Source organism: Lissotriton vulgaris, chromosome 7, assembly GCF_964263255.1.
Source record: "Lissotriton vulgaris chromosome 7, aLisVul1.2, whole genome shotgun sequence".
In the NCBI taxonomy this organism is placed as follows: domain Eukaryota; kingdom Metazoa; phylum Chordata; class Amphibia; order Caudata; family Salamandridae; genus Lissotriton; species Lissotriton vulgaris.
Genome location: NC_141695.1, coordinates 216,360,514 through 216,377,431, shown reverse-complemented (window position 1 = coordinate 216,377,431; position 16,918 = coordinate 216,360,514). Strand labels below are relative to the sequence as shown.

Genomic DNA, 16,918 nt, shown 5'->3' with positions numbered 1-16,918 from the left:
TCCCCATCCCTGGAGAGACGAGTCCGTTGTCAGTATTATCTGTGGTACAGGCTCTTGGAACGGTCGGCCCTTGCAAAGGTTTTGTGGATTCCACCAATATAGAGAGTTGTATGCCCGACCGCTCACCAACACTAGGTCTTTCAACTGCCCTTGAGCCTGGTTCCACTGACGTGCCAAGTACTCCTGAAGCGGGCGCATATGCAGTCTCGCGTGATAAGGGTAGACATGTATGTGCTGTCTCCTGAGGTGTGCCGCCACTGTCGCCAGACACTTGGTGAATACTCTGGGCGCCGTCGTCACTCCGAAGGGGAGGACTTTGAACTGGTAGTGTTGATCCTGAATGGTGAACCTGAGATACTTTCTGTGTAAGGGGTGTATGGGTATGTGGAAGTACGCACCTTTGAGATCCAGTGTTGCGAGGAAATCTCCCTGACTTAAAAGCGGTAGGACTTGCTGTAAGGTGAGCATGTGAAAATGCTCCGACAGAATGTATTGGTTCAGAAGTCTTAAGTCGAGTATGGGCCTGAGAGACCTGCCCTTTTTGGAATTAAGAAGTACAGAGAGTACACCCCAACCCTTGTTCCGCTAGAGGCACGAGCTCTATGGCTCCTTTTTGCAGCATACTGATGACCTCTTGCTGCAATAAGTGTAAGTGCTCTGCAGACATAGGACGGTGTCTTGGAGGTATGTTGGGTGGAGTGGCTGTAAGCTCTAGACAATACCCGTACTGTACAATATCTATTACCCACCTGTCTGTGGTGATGGATTTCCATACAGACAGGAACTGTTGTAGTCTCCCCCCGACAGGTGTTAGATGGTCGGGGGGCAGTGACAAGCCGTCACTGTTTGGTATTGGCAGAGGATCTGGAGCTGTTTCCTCTTTCTCTGCCCTTGATGTTATTTCCTCTATATCCACCTCTGGGATTTTTTATTGTAGGTGGATTGTGTACCTCCCTTGTTATACTGCGTTTGTTGGGTGTTTTGGCCCCTTGACGGTCCTCTGTTATTGGATCGACGAAAGGAACCACCCCGAAACTGCTGCGACTGCAGAGCCCGCATGGGTTTTGCAGTTTGTGTCTTTTTTTGATCTTTTCTAGGGTGGCATCAACTTCTGGACCAAACAAGAAGTCAGTGTTAACTGGCTGATTAAGAATGGTGGTCTGTATTTCTGGTTTGAAACCAGATATTCTCAACCAAGCATGTCGCCTTAGCATGACGCTAGTGTTTATAGCCCTAGCTGCAGTGTCAGCTGTGTCTAGTGCACACTTGATGGAAGCGTTGGAGATCAGCTTCCCTTCCTGAACCAACAGCTCAGCTCCTTCCTTGAATTGTTCTGGGAGGTGCTGCAATAAAGTCTCTAGAGTATCGTAGTGGGCCCTATCATATCTGTCCAGAAGCGCCTGAGTATTAGCAATGCGCCAGATGTTTGCAGCCTGTGCTGCCACTCTTTTGCCAGATGTTTCCAGTATCTTTGATTCCTTATCAGGCGGTGGTGCATCTCCTGTTTGCGAGTTTGCCCTCTTTCTTGCATTGGCAACGACCATAGAGTCTAAAGGCAATTGTCCTTTAATATAGGCAGGATCCACGGGTGCCGGCCTATACTTTTCTATCCTTGGGTTAACTACCCTTGCTCTAGTATTTTCTTTGAAAATGTCCTTGGCGTGTTTAAGAACACCCATGAGCATTGGTAGTGTCTTTACACTTTTTTCGGAAGTTGAGAATGTGTCCACAAGGAAGTCCACTTCCACAGTATCACTATGAAGTTCAACGTCATGATTGAACGCAGCTCTTTCAATCAGAGCGTTGAAAGCTGTAGTGTCTTCAGTCGGAGACGTTTTGACATTGTAGACCGTAGTATCAGGGTCATGTTGCGGGTCTCCTGGGTCAGCAGGGTCTGCCCATGTCTGGTTCAGATCATCACGATCAGTGTCCATCACATCGCCATCACCTTGAGTATCATCGTCACCTGCCCCTGCATCGGAGTATGTAGGGGAAAAGGATTGAGGCTCCTGCTCATATGTCTGCAAGTGTTCAACCATCACTGGTGACGCAGGTGATCCCCTCTTTTTCTTTAGAGGAATCCTGAAAGACTCCATGGGCTTTTCAGGGACTATTTTCCTTTTGTAGAGAGACAATCTTCCTGTTTCCGAGTCAATGAACTGTCTTGGTTCCCGTTCCTCGGTCTCGTTCTTTATGATGCCGATGCACTGTTTCAGCTCGAACATCTTCGGCCGCACTGCTGGTGGTAAACCGTATTTTATTGGCGCCGACGTTGCGAGCGCGGCGACCAACTTGGTAGTCGTGGCTTTCTTTGGTCCAGCCGTCGAAGACTTGCCTCTGATTCTGTGAATTGACTCCGCGGTGTGTAGGGCCATGACTTGGGCCTTATGCGCCGCATGCGCCGGCATCTGACGTGGAACCGACGTTCGTCTCCGGTCCAGTCATAGATGGAGGATTGGAGCCCCGTCTTGATTCGAGCTGCGTAACGGCTCCCTTCGGCGCCGACGTCTTCGACTCGACGACCTTCACCTTGGCCTTCGGCGCCCCGCTACTCGAGGGCCTTCTGGAAGCTCCCCGCATCGAAGTCCCTCATCTGTTTCGTCGGCCCAGAGGGCTTCGAGGCCTTGGCGCCGACTAGAGCCAGTTGCACTTTCGGCTTTGATTTTGACTGTGCTGGCTTCGGTTTCGTTTTGCTGAGATCAACCAAAGTTGGTTTCGAAACCGATGGCTCAATTAAAATGTTCGAAGCCGGGCCTTTTTGCGGGGCTGTTGAACTGGAAGGTAGATCTTGGGTAAGGCCTTGTGGCGATCCCTCGACCTGAGCCGTACTGATATTATGTTCATCGGCCCCCGTATCGACGGGTGGGCCTAGCTCATCTGAGCTATCTTCCTCGGCCCCAAGGGCCTGAACGTCGAGGTCTCCTACCTCGTCGACGACTTCATAATTCTCCTCTTCTTCCAGATGTTCCTCCTCATCGGCCTCATAGTCGGATCCATGCACGGATCCCTGCTCCGATGGTTCATCTTGGTCCGGGATCTCGACGACTTCTTCGTCTTCGGTCCCGAAGATATTATCTGGTTCCGGCACAGGCCTCTTCGATTCCAATCGAGCCGCGCGTCGGGGCCGAAGAGTTTTCTTCGATCTAAACCGGGCACAGGCCATACATTGGTCTTCATTGTGGTCCGGTGACAAGCATTTGTTGCACACAGGGTGGACGTCGTCGTGTGCATATTTGGCATTACAAAGCGGACACCTTTTGAAAAGGCCTCGACTCTCCATCGTCCATGAAACTCGATGCGAGAGGTGAAGGAAGCCGTCTGATAGTCGATGTCCTGTAGATAAAATGTTATCGATACCGATCAAAACAATACCGATGCTCGCGAAAGCCTTTTGGCTTTGAGAAAAAGTTTCCTAACTTGAGCTAGGATTTGAACATCCGAACCCAATGGCGGAAAAAAATAATCTGAAGCTGCCCATGCGCACTGTAGTCCAGGGGAGGAGCCACCTATCTCGTGATACTTCGAAGACTCTTCCAGGACAACAATGTGCAATCCTCCGGACCCAACACTAGGCGGCGATCTATGCACAGATATGAATTCAGCAGCCCACATGCCTCGAACCTTTCTTTATCTCTTGAAGAGCATCATCAATATGCTTGCCGAACAAGAGGTCACCATCGAAGGGCATATCAAGTATTTTTGTTGGGATTTCAGGTCGACAATTTGTAGACTTAAGCCAGCCTTGTCGTCTTAATGTAGCTGCTCCAGCGAGCTGACGAAATCCAAGCGATGCTATATCTACAGAGAGATCTATGATCTCAGAAGTTGATCTTTCACCTTCCATCAGAATTTTCCGTGCTTCCATTTTCTTATCTTCAGGTAAGTACTCTATGTATGGCTAGATGTCCGACCATAACTGTAGGTCATATCTGCTTAAAATGGCCAAGCAGTTAGTCGCCCGAACCGTAGCACCTGCCATGGTTGTAAAACGCTTGCCTATGTTATCAAGGCGCCTTCCATCTTTATCCGGAGGAGCTGTAGGAGTGGAAGGATTCCTAGATTTTCTCTGCGCTGCCTGAGAAATTACTGAACCCGCTTTAGGGTGACCTGAAAGGCTGGCAGGGGAATCATCCGGTGCCTTGTACTTTTTATCAATCCGAGGCAGAATTGCAGGAATGGAAAATGGAGTCTTCATGATCTTTATTCCTTCTTCCGAAATGTGATCAATTATGGGAATGGAACGTGTGGACTTTATGTTCAGGTCTTTAAAATCATACAAAAAACACTTGTACTGGCATGGTCAGGTGAAATCTTGTAGCTGCTCTCTCCATGATGGCGTGAAAACCTCCTATGTCCTCAGGGGGAGAGTCTGCAGCTGGAGGAATAGGCTAAGCTGGATCTGAGATCAGATATTCGTCCCATTCATCTACGGTAGTTGGTGAATTAGGAATTTCTCCCTCCTCTGCTACCGTGTCTCTATCTTCGTCCTGCGACAATTGCAAAGGTAGTGTCACCTGGGGCTCAGAAACTGGCGTTGCAGGTGTTACAGGTTGTATATCTACAGGAGTAGAACCTTGTTGCGGAGCTGGAGGAAAACGACTATTATAGTATTTAAGCATCGCCGAAAGATCTTGTAGCAAAACTGCTGGCATTTGAACCATAGGTTCCTGATGGAAACTTTCTTGTGGCACTCTCAATGCCTCACGAGGCTCATAATATTTCTCTTCTTCCTCCTCATGATACTTTATCCTGAGCTGGGAAGGGTCACGTTCCTGCCCATAAGGATCATCGTCATCCTCAGATTCCTCCAAATAATGGCTGAGAGGCAAGGGTGAAATGTGTGACACATGATAACATTTTCTATTGGATGACAATTTAGAGCTCAAAACAGGTGTAAACTGTAAAGGCGCAGGTCTTGCACGCTTTAACGTAGTAGAAATATACGAGGACGGTGACTCAGTCTGCAGATATAGAAGTAACAATTGGCATCAACGACGTTGAAATCATAGTCGCTGTCGACGGAAAAGACATCGTTGACGAGAAGTCGTCGTCGACGGTGGACACGCCGACGAGGGAATAATAATCATTATCGACGGTGAGGTCTTTGTCGACGGTGGGCTCGTCGACGGAATTGTCGTCGACGGTGGGCTCGTCGACGGAATAGTCGACGGTGGGCTCGTCAACTGAATCGTCGTCGACGGTGGGCTCGTCGACGGAATCGTCGTCGTCGGTGGGCTCGTCGTCGGAATCGTCGTCGACGGAAGGCTCGTCGTCGACGGAAGAATCTTAGTCGACGGAATCTTCGACGGCGAAGTAGGCGTCGACGAGGTTAGAACTCTCGACGACGAAGGGGCACTGGTAATGTCAACTGAAAAAGTTTCTAAGTGTCAACTTTTAAAATACAATAATATTACTTAAAAATCACTACTGTAACCAAAACGCTTTTGCTTAACTGTTTACAGGACCTGTCCCAGGACTGAATCTAGGATCCAGTCTTGGGGTTAGAAAAGTCATCTACAAATTAATTAATTGCATTTAACAGAAAATTCCTATTGAGCTCAATGTTGCATTGTGTTTGAAATTGTGTTGTTTATTGCAACAAACTAACTATTGTATTGACAAAGTTCAATAGCTATTTTGAAAAGTATTTAACTAAAGTAATTCATTCTGAGAAAGTATATTTTGATACCTTTTTGGTTCTAAAAATAAAACTATATCTTTTGATACAAAACAATTGGCCTAGAGTACAGTTCTTGAGTGTGTGAGACCATTTGCTGACTGAGTGTGTACAACACATGCTTTGCACAGTCCTCTGATACTGCCTTACTGCTCGACCAAGCTACCACTTTAGAGAGTAAGGTTATGCCTAACTTTAGCCTCTGCCAAACCTCTAGGGACTCTATACACACTGTACCTTACTTTGGTCCAGTTTATATAGAGCCACTTTCCTACAAATAGTGCACACAGTGAATTCAAGCAACTTTGCTGCTTGATTTTTTTCACACAGAGATATGTGCCATGTCGACTCTTCACTTTGTTCTGCACCAAAACACACAGCCTGCAAAGGAAGAGTGTGTGTATATATATATATATATATATATATAAATAAATAAAACTCCAAGACCTTCTTTGCAGAAGGAATTCCGTCCACACAGGTCCACAGGAAAACTTTCACTTTTATTTCAGCAGCCAGGGTCGGCATGACCGGTTTCGGCTCCTATGCCTTTCTCAAATGCCTTCTCCTTTTAAAATTGCCTGCTGTCCGCTTTTAAATACAAAGTGCCCCACTTCGATTGGTGCAGGCACTCCGAAGGATGGGGAAAGTCTCTGAACTCAATGCTCCCAGACTCGGTGCTCCAAGCTCAGCTGCTGCAGGTACATTAGTGCAATATATATATACACCCCCCACACACTCCGGGCTGGCGCAGAAACACAAAGCACGGACCAAACTTCACGGTGTACAATTTCTTTAATCGCTTGTCGGTTTCATAACGTTTCGGCACCCCTGTACCTTGCTCACATGACAGTGAGTGAGGGTTAAATATTTAAAGTGAAACTGCTCAATTTTGATTGGACAAATTAAAATAGACATGGAGAGCAGGCTTGGAAGGGGGACATTGGTTGTATAATACACTCTCACTCGCAAACAGACACCCGTAGTGAAGCCACGCTGCTGCTTAAACAGGGGATATTTTTATCTAAATGACCTGAAATACCCGAGCACGCAACTAAGACCAGGCAGCACACTGCGCCTCTACATATAATCTTCATATCAAGTTATCCTCTCATATTGAGTGATTTTCTCAGGTCTATTTCATATTCCTGACCAGAAGTGTAACACGACGTTTGTTAATCACAGCGGTCGTCCAATCGCACAAAAGTGTCCACCTATTGACGGACTAGAACTAATTCCTTAATCTTCTACGGAATAGGAATTGTATGAATAACCTGCAGATGGTATAAACTTGACACTCCCAAAACCACAGCCACTATAAATTACAGAAGGGTTCACGCACAGGAAACCTACAGGAGATCGATGAAGATCCATCTGTATGACAGACAACGAATATAACAGTCTTGACAAAGGTGGAACCTAATCATACGCACAACCACCGAAACGCGTCGACGCAAGTTTATGTACAATTCATGCTTTCCTCCCCGATGTATATAAGATTGTGAGGTTATAACACCAGGGCTGATTGAAACTTTTATTGTGAATGTACGTTTTGTAATTTACAAGTCCTATGTTTTACAATTCAGTTTTGTCTGTCGTATATTTTTGTGCAGGTCACAAAATTATAAATTTGTTTTTAATTTTCTTTGGATATTATTTAGAAGTGTACCGTATGCTATTTTTAATGTTTCAATAAACTGTTTTGTACTCTTAATTTTAATATTGTTCATATTCTTAACGTGTGTGATGTAAATTTTTCTGTGTTATAGCTAATTCTCAGCTTTTTTAGTACACAATCCAAGGGAATCCATTTGTTTTGACGTATGTATAATACAAGGGCATATCTAACAACACAATATTCAACTATACTAATGTGCCGATATACCGGAAAAAAATACTTATTAAATATATAGTTGGACATTTTGTGCAAAATTTTTAGGTACAAATAGGAGGAATTATTCGCATGATAAGTCATTGGACTAATCACCATTTAGTAACTCCCATTGGCGATGTCTATATTTATGATCATTGTTGCATATATATATATATATATATATATATATATATATATATATATATATATATATATATATACATACACAAATGATATTATGCAACATTTCAACATGATTAGACATCACAAATTATCGTGTGTGTGTATATATATATATATATATATATATATATATATATATATATATATATATATATATATATATATATATATATATATATATATACACACACAAGTAAAGGTACAGGGCCTCTAAGGGGGGCACATTTAAGTGCTGCAGCCCTTAGGGGACTTCCCTGGTCACAGTGCCCAGGGTACCTGTGGTACCATTTACCAGGGGATGACCTGTTGCCAGAGATGCCAATTGGGTTAGTTTAGGGGAAAAACACAGGCACTGGGAACCTGATTGGCAGGGACCCATGGGACATCAAGTCTAAGTGCACCAGTAGTTTGGCAAAAAGTGGTGGAGGACAGCTTTCCTACAAACACTCGTTGTTATACTTCTTTTAAATGGTTTCCTACAAGTAGGGGTTTCCAGCTGTAAAAACGCAGTCTTCAAATTAAGTAGTATGTACTTATCCAGGAAAAGGTAACAGACAATGCACACACACACTTTCTTATAACATAACTGGTGTGCCATATGAGGAGGATAAAGTAGCTGAAGAATCAAGTGGGGGTGTGTTGGAATGGGTAAATATATAAGCAAGTGCAGGGCTGACAACGACAATACCGATAAGTGAAATACCAAAGTATACCATAACTCGTACCTACATGACAATATTGGTGTACATAAATACAATGCCAATGTATGTCATAATCTATGCCTGCACAACAGCGATGGTAATGGTAGTAGCAAAGCCAATGTATGCCATAATCCATGTACAGACATGGTTACTGCTAGTAACAGCGATGTCAACAAATACCATGATCTGGAAATGCAAAAACATGCCAAAGATCGGCAATGAAAATGCTAATGTACGCTATGACAACTCTACACAAGCTATTGAGAATGTTGATAAAAATGACACTGGTGACTGTCATTAATTTTAGGGGTTCCAATGAACCTGTATCATTGCTATCGGATTTACCCAAGGTGTCCTTACCATCAACTCAGAGTCAGAGATAAGTGGTCTGACCGGTTCTTTGACCCACACCCACGCCTATGGAATAACAGGTCACAGGTGGACTCTCTCTCAATCCAAAATAAATGCATGCCCTGGGAATACCTTGATCGATCCCACCGAGAGTTACATCACAAACAGGTCTGTGGCAATTTGCCTCAATAAAACACGTTTGGCCAAAGGGTCCTGTTCCCCAAAAATACCAAGTCAAGTCAAAATTTGTATAGCGCACTACTCACCCAGAGGGTCTCAAGGCGCTTGAGGGAGGGGGGTTCGCTACTTATCAAATAGCTAAGTTTTGAGTTGTTTTCTGAAGGAGAGGTGGTTCTGTGTAAGGCGGAGTTGGGTGGGGAGAGAATTCCAGGTTTTGGCCGCTAAGTAGGAGAATGATATTCCTCCCATGGTGGCTCTTCGGATGCGTGGAATTGTGGCGAGGGCTTGATTGGACGACCGTAGTTGGCGGGTGGGGGTGTAAAAGGTCAGGCGCGTGTTGAGGTATCTGGGTCCTAGGTCGTAGAGGGCTTTGTGTGCGTGGGTGAGGAGACGGAACGTTATTCTCTTGTCTAGGATGAGTCGGGCGGAGGCGTTCTGAATACGTTGGAGTTTTTTCTGTAATTTGGCTGTGGTTCCGGCGTAGAGGGTGTTTCCGTAGTCAAGTCGGCTTGTGACAAGTGCTTGGGTGACCGTCTTTCTTGTTTCGGTGGGGATCCATCGGAAGATCTTTCGGAGCATGTGTAAGATGTTAAAGCATGATGATGAGATGGCGTTGACTTGTCTGGTCATAGAGAGGGAGGAGTCTAGAATGAATCCCAGGTTGCGAGCATGGTCCGTTGGTTTGGGTGCGCTGCCCAGGGCCGGAGGCCACCATGAGTCGTCCCATGCAAAGGGGGATGATCCTAGGATTAGGACTTCCGTCTTGTCTGAATTCAGTTTTAAGCGGCTGTTCTTCATCCACTCGGCTACGTCTTTCATCCCTTCGTGTAGGTTGGTTTTGGCGGGGTGTGGGTCTTTGGTGAGGGAGAGGATCAGCTGGGTGTCGTCGGCGTAGGAGATGATGTTGAGGTTGTGCTGGCGTGCGATGGATGCGAGGGGGCTCGTGTAGACGTTGAAGAGGGTGGGCTGAGAGATTATCCTTGTGGTACGCCGCAGATGACTTCGGTGGCCTCTGATCTGAAAGGGGGGAGGCGGACTCTCTGGGTTCTTCCGGCGAGGAACGAGATGATCCAATCCAATGCTTTTCCTTGTATCCCAGCGTTACTGAGGCGTTGTACAAGGGTGCTATGACAGACCGAATCAAGCGCTGCGGAGAGGTCCAGGAGGATGAAGGCAGCTGTTTCCCCGTTGTCGAGTAGTGTTCGGATGTCGTCTGTGGCTGCGATGAGGGCGGTCTCGGTGCTGTGTTTGGCTCGGAAGCCGGACTGTGAGGGGTCGAGGGAACCGCTAGACTCGAGGAATGCGGCGAGCTGACTGTTGACGGTCTTCTCTAGGACTTTGGCACGGAATGGGAGGAGCGAAATGGGGCGGTAGTTCTTAAGTTGAAGTGGACGCAGCTGTGGTCCGTCCAGTGGAGACCTGTGGCGTGATTGAAGGAGACGTGCTTGCTGGAGGAGAAGATTGGGTCGAGCGTGTGTCCGGCTTAGTGGGTGGGGGTGTTTACCAGTTGTTTAAGTCCGAGATTGGCGAGGTTGTCCAGAAGGGTGGTGGTGTTGCTATCGTTGTTCTTTTCCAGGTGGAAGTTGAGGTCTCCTAGGAGAATGTAGTCTTCGGAGGGGAGGGCGTGTGGGCTGATAAAGTCAGTGATGTCTTCGCTGAATTGTGTGCGGGGTCCTGGTGGTCTGTAGATGAGGGTGCCTCTAAGTGTGGTCTTGGGGTCGGTGTGTATCTGGAAGTGAAGGTGTTCAGCGGCTGTGAAGGTGTCATCGGAGCTTGTCGTGATGCGGATGGTGTTCTTGTGGATGATGGCGATGCCTCCTCCTGTTTTGTTGATGCGGTCCTTTCGGATGATCTTGTAACCGTCCGGGATGGCTATGGCGATGTCGGGCGCTGATGAGGCGTTCATCCAGGTTTCTGTAAGAAAGGCGACGTCTGGTGTTGTGGTGTCTAGTAGGTTCCATAGTTCAATGGCGTGTCTGTGGACCGAGCGGGTGTTGAGCAGGATGCACTTCAGGTGGTTATTGTCGGAGCTCTGTTTGGCGTTTGTGGATGTAGTGTGGGTCTTGATGCAGCAGAACTTGCAGGATTGGCAGGTGAAGGGTCCATGGGTGCGTCCTGGGGCGGCTTGGTGGCAGTCGGGGAGACGGCCGGTGTTGAGTGCAGAAAGGGTTGCGGCGTCGTACGTTAGGCGGGTGGAGTGGGTTTTGCGGGGGCCAGAGGGTCTGGCGCTGGGCGCGGTCCAGGCGTAGACGGGCTAACCTTTGGCGCGCCTTTGGCGCGCATGGGGCGCGTGAACGCTGCGCGTATGTCGCTCTAACGTAAGTGGAGAGTGGAGGGGGGCGGAGCGAGGGAGGAGCAGATGGGAGGCGGGAGCGGGGTGGCGAGTGGGGAAGGGATCGATTTGGAGATGCTGTAGGGCACGGGGCGGGGCCGCGGGGGAGCAGCTGCAGGGACGGGCCGAGAGGCACAACAAAATGGCACCAGAATAATAATGCAGCCGAGATTGGGGCACAGTCAGGAGGTCACCAGCACTAACACCAAAAGAATGCAGGGGTGCGACAACAAACGGACGAAACACTCAGCTAATCAGGACACGACATGCACACCATATGTATTGATCACGCGTCCCTCGTGCTGGACATCTGGACACACACTGGCCCACACCAGCTCTCCGGAGGTCGAGAGTCAGCTGTGTCCTAATCAAGATGCCCATCCTTGTTTAGTTAGGACTGTAATGCATTTTAATTATGCAGCAATCAATTTATGGTACTTGCAAGAAAGGTATAAAAACAGCTAAAACTTTGTACAGGGGGAGACTTTCCTCAGATGCATTCTGTTGACACTTTCAACGCACCATTTAATGAAATAAACTTGTTTCTGTTTTGTCAAACACCTCTAGTCTTTTCATTTCGTTAAGGTAAATTCATATCCGAGCAACACCACTGCATTCAAACTTGCCTGGCTGATGAGGTGAGATACTCCGAAACCGGTCCCAGGATGCTCGTTTCCGGGAGTACCTGGCCTGGCAATTCAAGATGGACTGCATCCATGAGGGGCAGGGTGAAGACTGATTTGCATATAGCTGGGTCCAAACTGGGGTAGCGTGGTGAGCAAAAGAAAGGTGGCTCCAACCCATTAGTCTTGACCGTGGTGAGTGTTTGAAACGTTTCAGCACTCCATCTATGTTTGTACCGCCTTCCCCCAATATGACCAATTCCTGTGGAGAGAAGGCTTAATCCTAACCCAGAATTACTAGTTTCACAAAATTCAAAATGGTGAAACCCTTCCTTGGTTGTCTACCGCAGATGGCCCACCTTAGGCAGGTTTCTAGCCTGAAAGTGCAACATGCCCACTGACTACCCAATTACCCAAATGCTCTGGTGCCAAATCGGCCCCAGGACAGGGGGTGGCATTGCCCAGGTCTGGGGGGAAAACATTGTTGCATATCAAGGGCGGCACAGGGTGTGAAGCCTCTGGCCTTGACATGCCAATTCACAAGCCATCCTGCTGGAGGTGTATTCACGTTCTGTGAGAGCACGCATTGTTTCTGACCTCAGAGCGCAGGCTCTTATCTACAAGGGTCAGAAACTCCTCTGTGGTGGCAGGGTGGGTGATACCAGTCAGCCAGCACACTAGGAGGCTGGCAGGATGTACCTCTGAGGTGCTCTTGGGGTGCATGTCATAATAAAACTAGTACTGGCATTAATACAGATTTATTAAGACAAGGTGTTTGATAACAAACACCATTAATTTCAGTGCAGCCATCATGTAGCTGTGTAACTTGCAATGACCAGTGCCCAGTACATGTCCTTAAGATGGCTGCCTGATCACTTGCAATATCTAGTAATAGAACTAGACATCACAGGGGCGTACCTGCTCATGCAGATGCACCCTCACATGTAATATAATGCACCCTGCCTGATGGCTCTAAGGCCAGCTGTGGGGGTGACTTACATATAGTATATGCAGTGTACATGGGCATGGCACAGGGAGTGTGCCATTTCCTGGTTTCAAAATGGTTTGCACCATTTCACGCATTTTACAATAGCAGTCTGCATGATATTTTTGTGTTGGTCCCTTTAGGTATCATAATGCATGCTGCAGCTTATAAGGATCCTTTTTAGTATCCATGCCCTGGGTACCAGGGGTACCATTTAATAGTGACTTACAGGGGTACTCAAGTCATTGCCAACTGGGTTACAATTAGATATTTATCTTGTTTTAAGGGAAAGAGCACTGGCGGTCTGGTGAGCCGGGACCAAGTGCACCTCCAGTCAAAAAGCATCAGTGCTAGGGCAAAAAGTGGGGTGACCATGTTAAAAAGGGCACTTTCCTACACAGGGCAATTGCGAAGCCAAAAATTCCTTTCACTCAAAAAACAGATACACAGCAGTGAAGCAGAAGAGCACCTACAGACCAGGATAAGTGTATTAAGCTTACAGAGGTAGATTGTGTTGCACAAAAGGATACTGTGACAAGACAGGAATATACTGTGAAGTACTTATACAGTTAGCAGCCTAGTATTTCAAGACCAGGCGAGATTGCAAATAGTACCATGGCTGCCTTGAGTTAAATGCATTCAATGCTCCTTTGAGTAAGCAAATGTCTGGGCAATGTCAATTTTCTCCAAAAGATGGAGCATACTAGCAATAACGTATCCTACACATATCCCATCTATTCTAAACTAAGTATTATACATTATTTTATAATGTATACAATTATCTAGTATTGAGATTTTTTGTTTTACATAGTCTATTACATACTCCCATCACTGCTGCAAAATAAAAATAGGTACCAGACATGGTATGCCAGCATTACTTTACAGACCTTACACTGGAAGTTATTGCTCCATGGGTGTTACATCAGGAGTCATTACATCACAAGTAAAAATGTGTATCTGTACCTCGCAGTCTTTAACGTCAAAGCTAAGTTACTTTAAGAATGCTAAATTGCACCCAACCTGTACAGTATATATGTATATAACTGTGCAAGCGTGCATACACACATTTTTATAGTTATGTGCATTTAGTGGTATAGAGTCTGAATTAAATGCCGTTTCCCTATATATGTAATGGCACTTAAGTTAATGCAAAGTTGACTAAATATTAAAAAAATAGGTAGCATTAAATATATACCAAAGTAGTATTCAAAATATGCAATTATTTTGATATTTTTTATTAAAAGTATAGTAGATATAATTAAATACATATATACATTTGGGGATTCGTGCATATTTGTGTGTGTAGATTGGGTTTTCGGGTTTCAGGTGGGCGAATGGGTAGGGGGCTCAGAGGGAAGATCTACAATTCTAGTTAGTGCTAGGTTAAGGGTTTTAATGCTCAAGTTTTCAGGGATGGGTTTTTATGGATTTATGGGGTTTAGCGATAGGTAATGGTAAGGTCATAATGGAATTTTAGGGTTTATGGATGGGAATAGGTTCAGTGTTAAAATGAAGATTTAGGATTTGGGGGAGTGTTTGCGTATAAGGTTTTAAATGTTTTTTTAGTTATGAATGGGATACTTAGAGTTCAGAGATGGCTAATAATTTGTGGGTAATGGCTTTTAGGATTGTACAATTTTACTCACATTTTCTCATCAATATAGTAAATATTTTAATTTAATGCATTACTTTTTAGAATTTCTATTTAAAAAAACCTTTTACATAAATTATAAAATTAGTTTAAAAAATGAAAAGCGCATATGATCTTAACCTTACCTTTAATGATGCAAAGTAAAGGCACCCAAGATGTACCACTGTAAACATTTCAGATGTATTTAACATGATGTAATGACTCCTGGAGTAAAACCATACAAAGTAACCACCTATATTTACCAGGCATATCAGACTTAAGAACATTCTCTCTTAAAAATTGTGCAGTACAAGTGTGTTAGCCATACATACTAAATAAAACTAGAGGCTTTTTTGGAAAAGAAAATCACCCAAACTAAATTTCCCTTTTAGCATAATTTACCATAATACTGACATCAGGACACTGCCATATATTGGACAACTGGAATCATTTAATTATATGACCTCTTGTTAGAATCGGTTACTGTGACAGTATATGCCTTATAAGGATGGCTGTAGATATTACCTGAGTATTTGTACCAAGGAGGCTCTTCCACGGACTCTGTGGTGGACGAAACAGCAGCACTGTTAGCAGACTCTGATTTGGGCTCCTTCATGGCCTCGGTTTCTTGATCAGGGGTATCTGCCTGTGACTTTGGAGAGGCTGTCACATCTATTAGCGACCTGAAAAACAAAAAACGGACAACACTGAGGACCGACTTTCAGCACACGAGTCTGGGAGCTCGATGGATCGTGAGAACAGATACCATTTTTTCTCTGGCAGTTCTACAGAGGACTCAAACCATCTTCTGAGCTGTCTTCTCCCACCCAAACTACCATGCACAGGGGGGAGAAGTGTATCATATGGTTTTACTGGTTGAGCCTTCACTGCTTTTTTCTGACACCACCACAAGACACTGTAGTCTATTCTATAATAAACAGAATTGCTTAGCACCTTTCAGAAACATTCCACCTACAGCTGTATTTCAAAGACGGGGGGATTCAAACAGCATACCTCAAAGGTGGACTTCAAAGAAGTGTTTTCTTCAGGGTGAAGAGTCTGTTTCTCTTAGGTGCCACCAAGGATGTAACAGGTTGATGGCCAGAGATACAGTTGTTGTTGAAGATCATTCCAAATCCAGACAAATCTTCATACTGCTGACACAGTAATGGAGCCTTCATGTTCAAAGTCTATAAACATCTGGAATTACTAACTTTACTTCAGCCTTTATTTGAAGTGGGTACTGTCATTTGATCCAATAGTAGCAAAATTACGGCATACAACTGGATAAGACTAGAGAATTTATCTGTTCCCAAATCTTAGCGACAGCCAAGCCAGTGTAAAGACATGTGATTCTCTGGAAACCTATGGCTTGCCAGCTTCATTGACCAATCTCTCACAACTGCTCCTAAAATGGGGGGGGGGGGGGGAATTTAATTTCAACTGACGTAACCAGAGGACATTTGAATTTAATGGCAAAGAAATGGAGTACATCTATGTAGGTAGCTGGGTTTCTGTTGCCGTAACCCCCCACCATCCCCCCCGGTTTGCCAGACTACAGATGTACGTAGTCTTGATGTGCTCTGGGTCCCTGCCAATTAGGTTCCCAGGGCCTGTGTTCTTTAACCAAAACTGTACCCTGAACCCTCAGTTGGCACCTCTCAGGCCACATGTCAGTCCCTTATAAAAGGTACAACTGTTATCTAACATTTGCAAATTCACACATTGATCAATAAACAACAACACGACTCAAGGAGGAGCTCCACACCGATTTATAAAAATAGCAAGTATCTTTATATATGTTCAGGCATCAGAAAAAAATCATTCAGGCAAGTACATTTTCAATATTAATTCTTTTCACTTTAAAAAGTGGACACTTGGTACAATTTCTCAGTTCTGCAATTTATCCTAAAGAAGGAAGAACAAGTACTGCAAACAGGTATAGTACAGAGACCTAAAAGACCAATCTCCTGGAGTTAAGGTCACTGGTGGCCAAGGTTCAAGGCAGCACCAACAGACCACTACCAGTGGCACGAGTGCAGCCAGGTGCAAAACAGCATTGCGAGCGCAACAGGCTTCTATGGAGATCGGTTACTGCAAAAAGAGGCTGCATTGTTCTGGTTGGAAGGCCAGTTGTAGTAAAGTGCCCATTTTTGCATGGGTGGCCCCCACTTTTTGCCTGTTGATGCTCTTTGACTAAGTGTTCCCTAGGTTCCTGCCAACCAGGTACCAAGGGCCTACATTGTTACACTTAAACTGTACTATTGCAATCCAATTGGCAACTATCTGGCCATATGTAAGTCCCTTTGTAAAAGGTACCATAGGTACTAAGGGCCCTGTGACCAGGGAAGGTCTCTACGAGCTGCTGCACATATTGTGTCACCCT

At 45.4% G+C, this 16,918-nt stretch overlaps 1 protein-coding gene across 1 annotated transcript in view; it reads right to left on the bottom strand.

The window, feature by feature from the left end:
• Positions 1-16,918, bottom strand: part of KMT2B (lysine methyltransferase 2B) — a 1,030,490-nt gene that overhangs the window by 78,234 nt on the left and 935,338 nt on the right. The window contains exon 29 of the mRNA XM_086929980.1: positions 15,058-15,215. Within this exon, the coding sequence (XP_086786106.1) occupies positions 15,058-15,215 (158 nt within the window). The remainder of the gene's footprint in view (positions 1-15,057; positions 15,216-16,918) is intronic.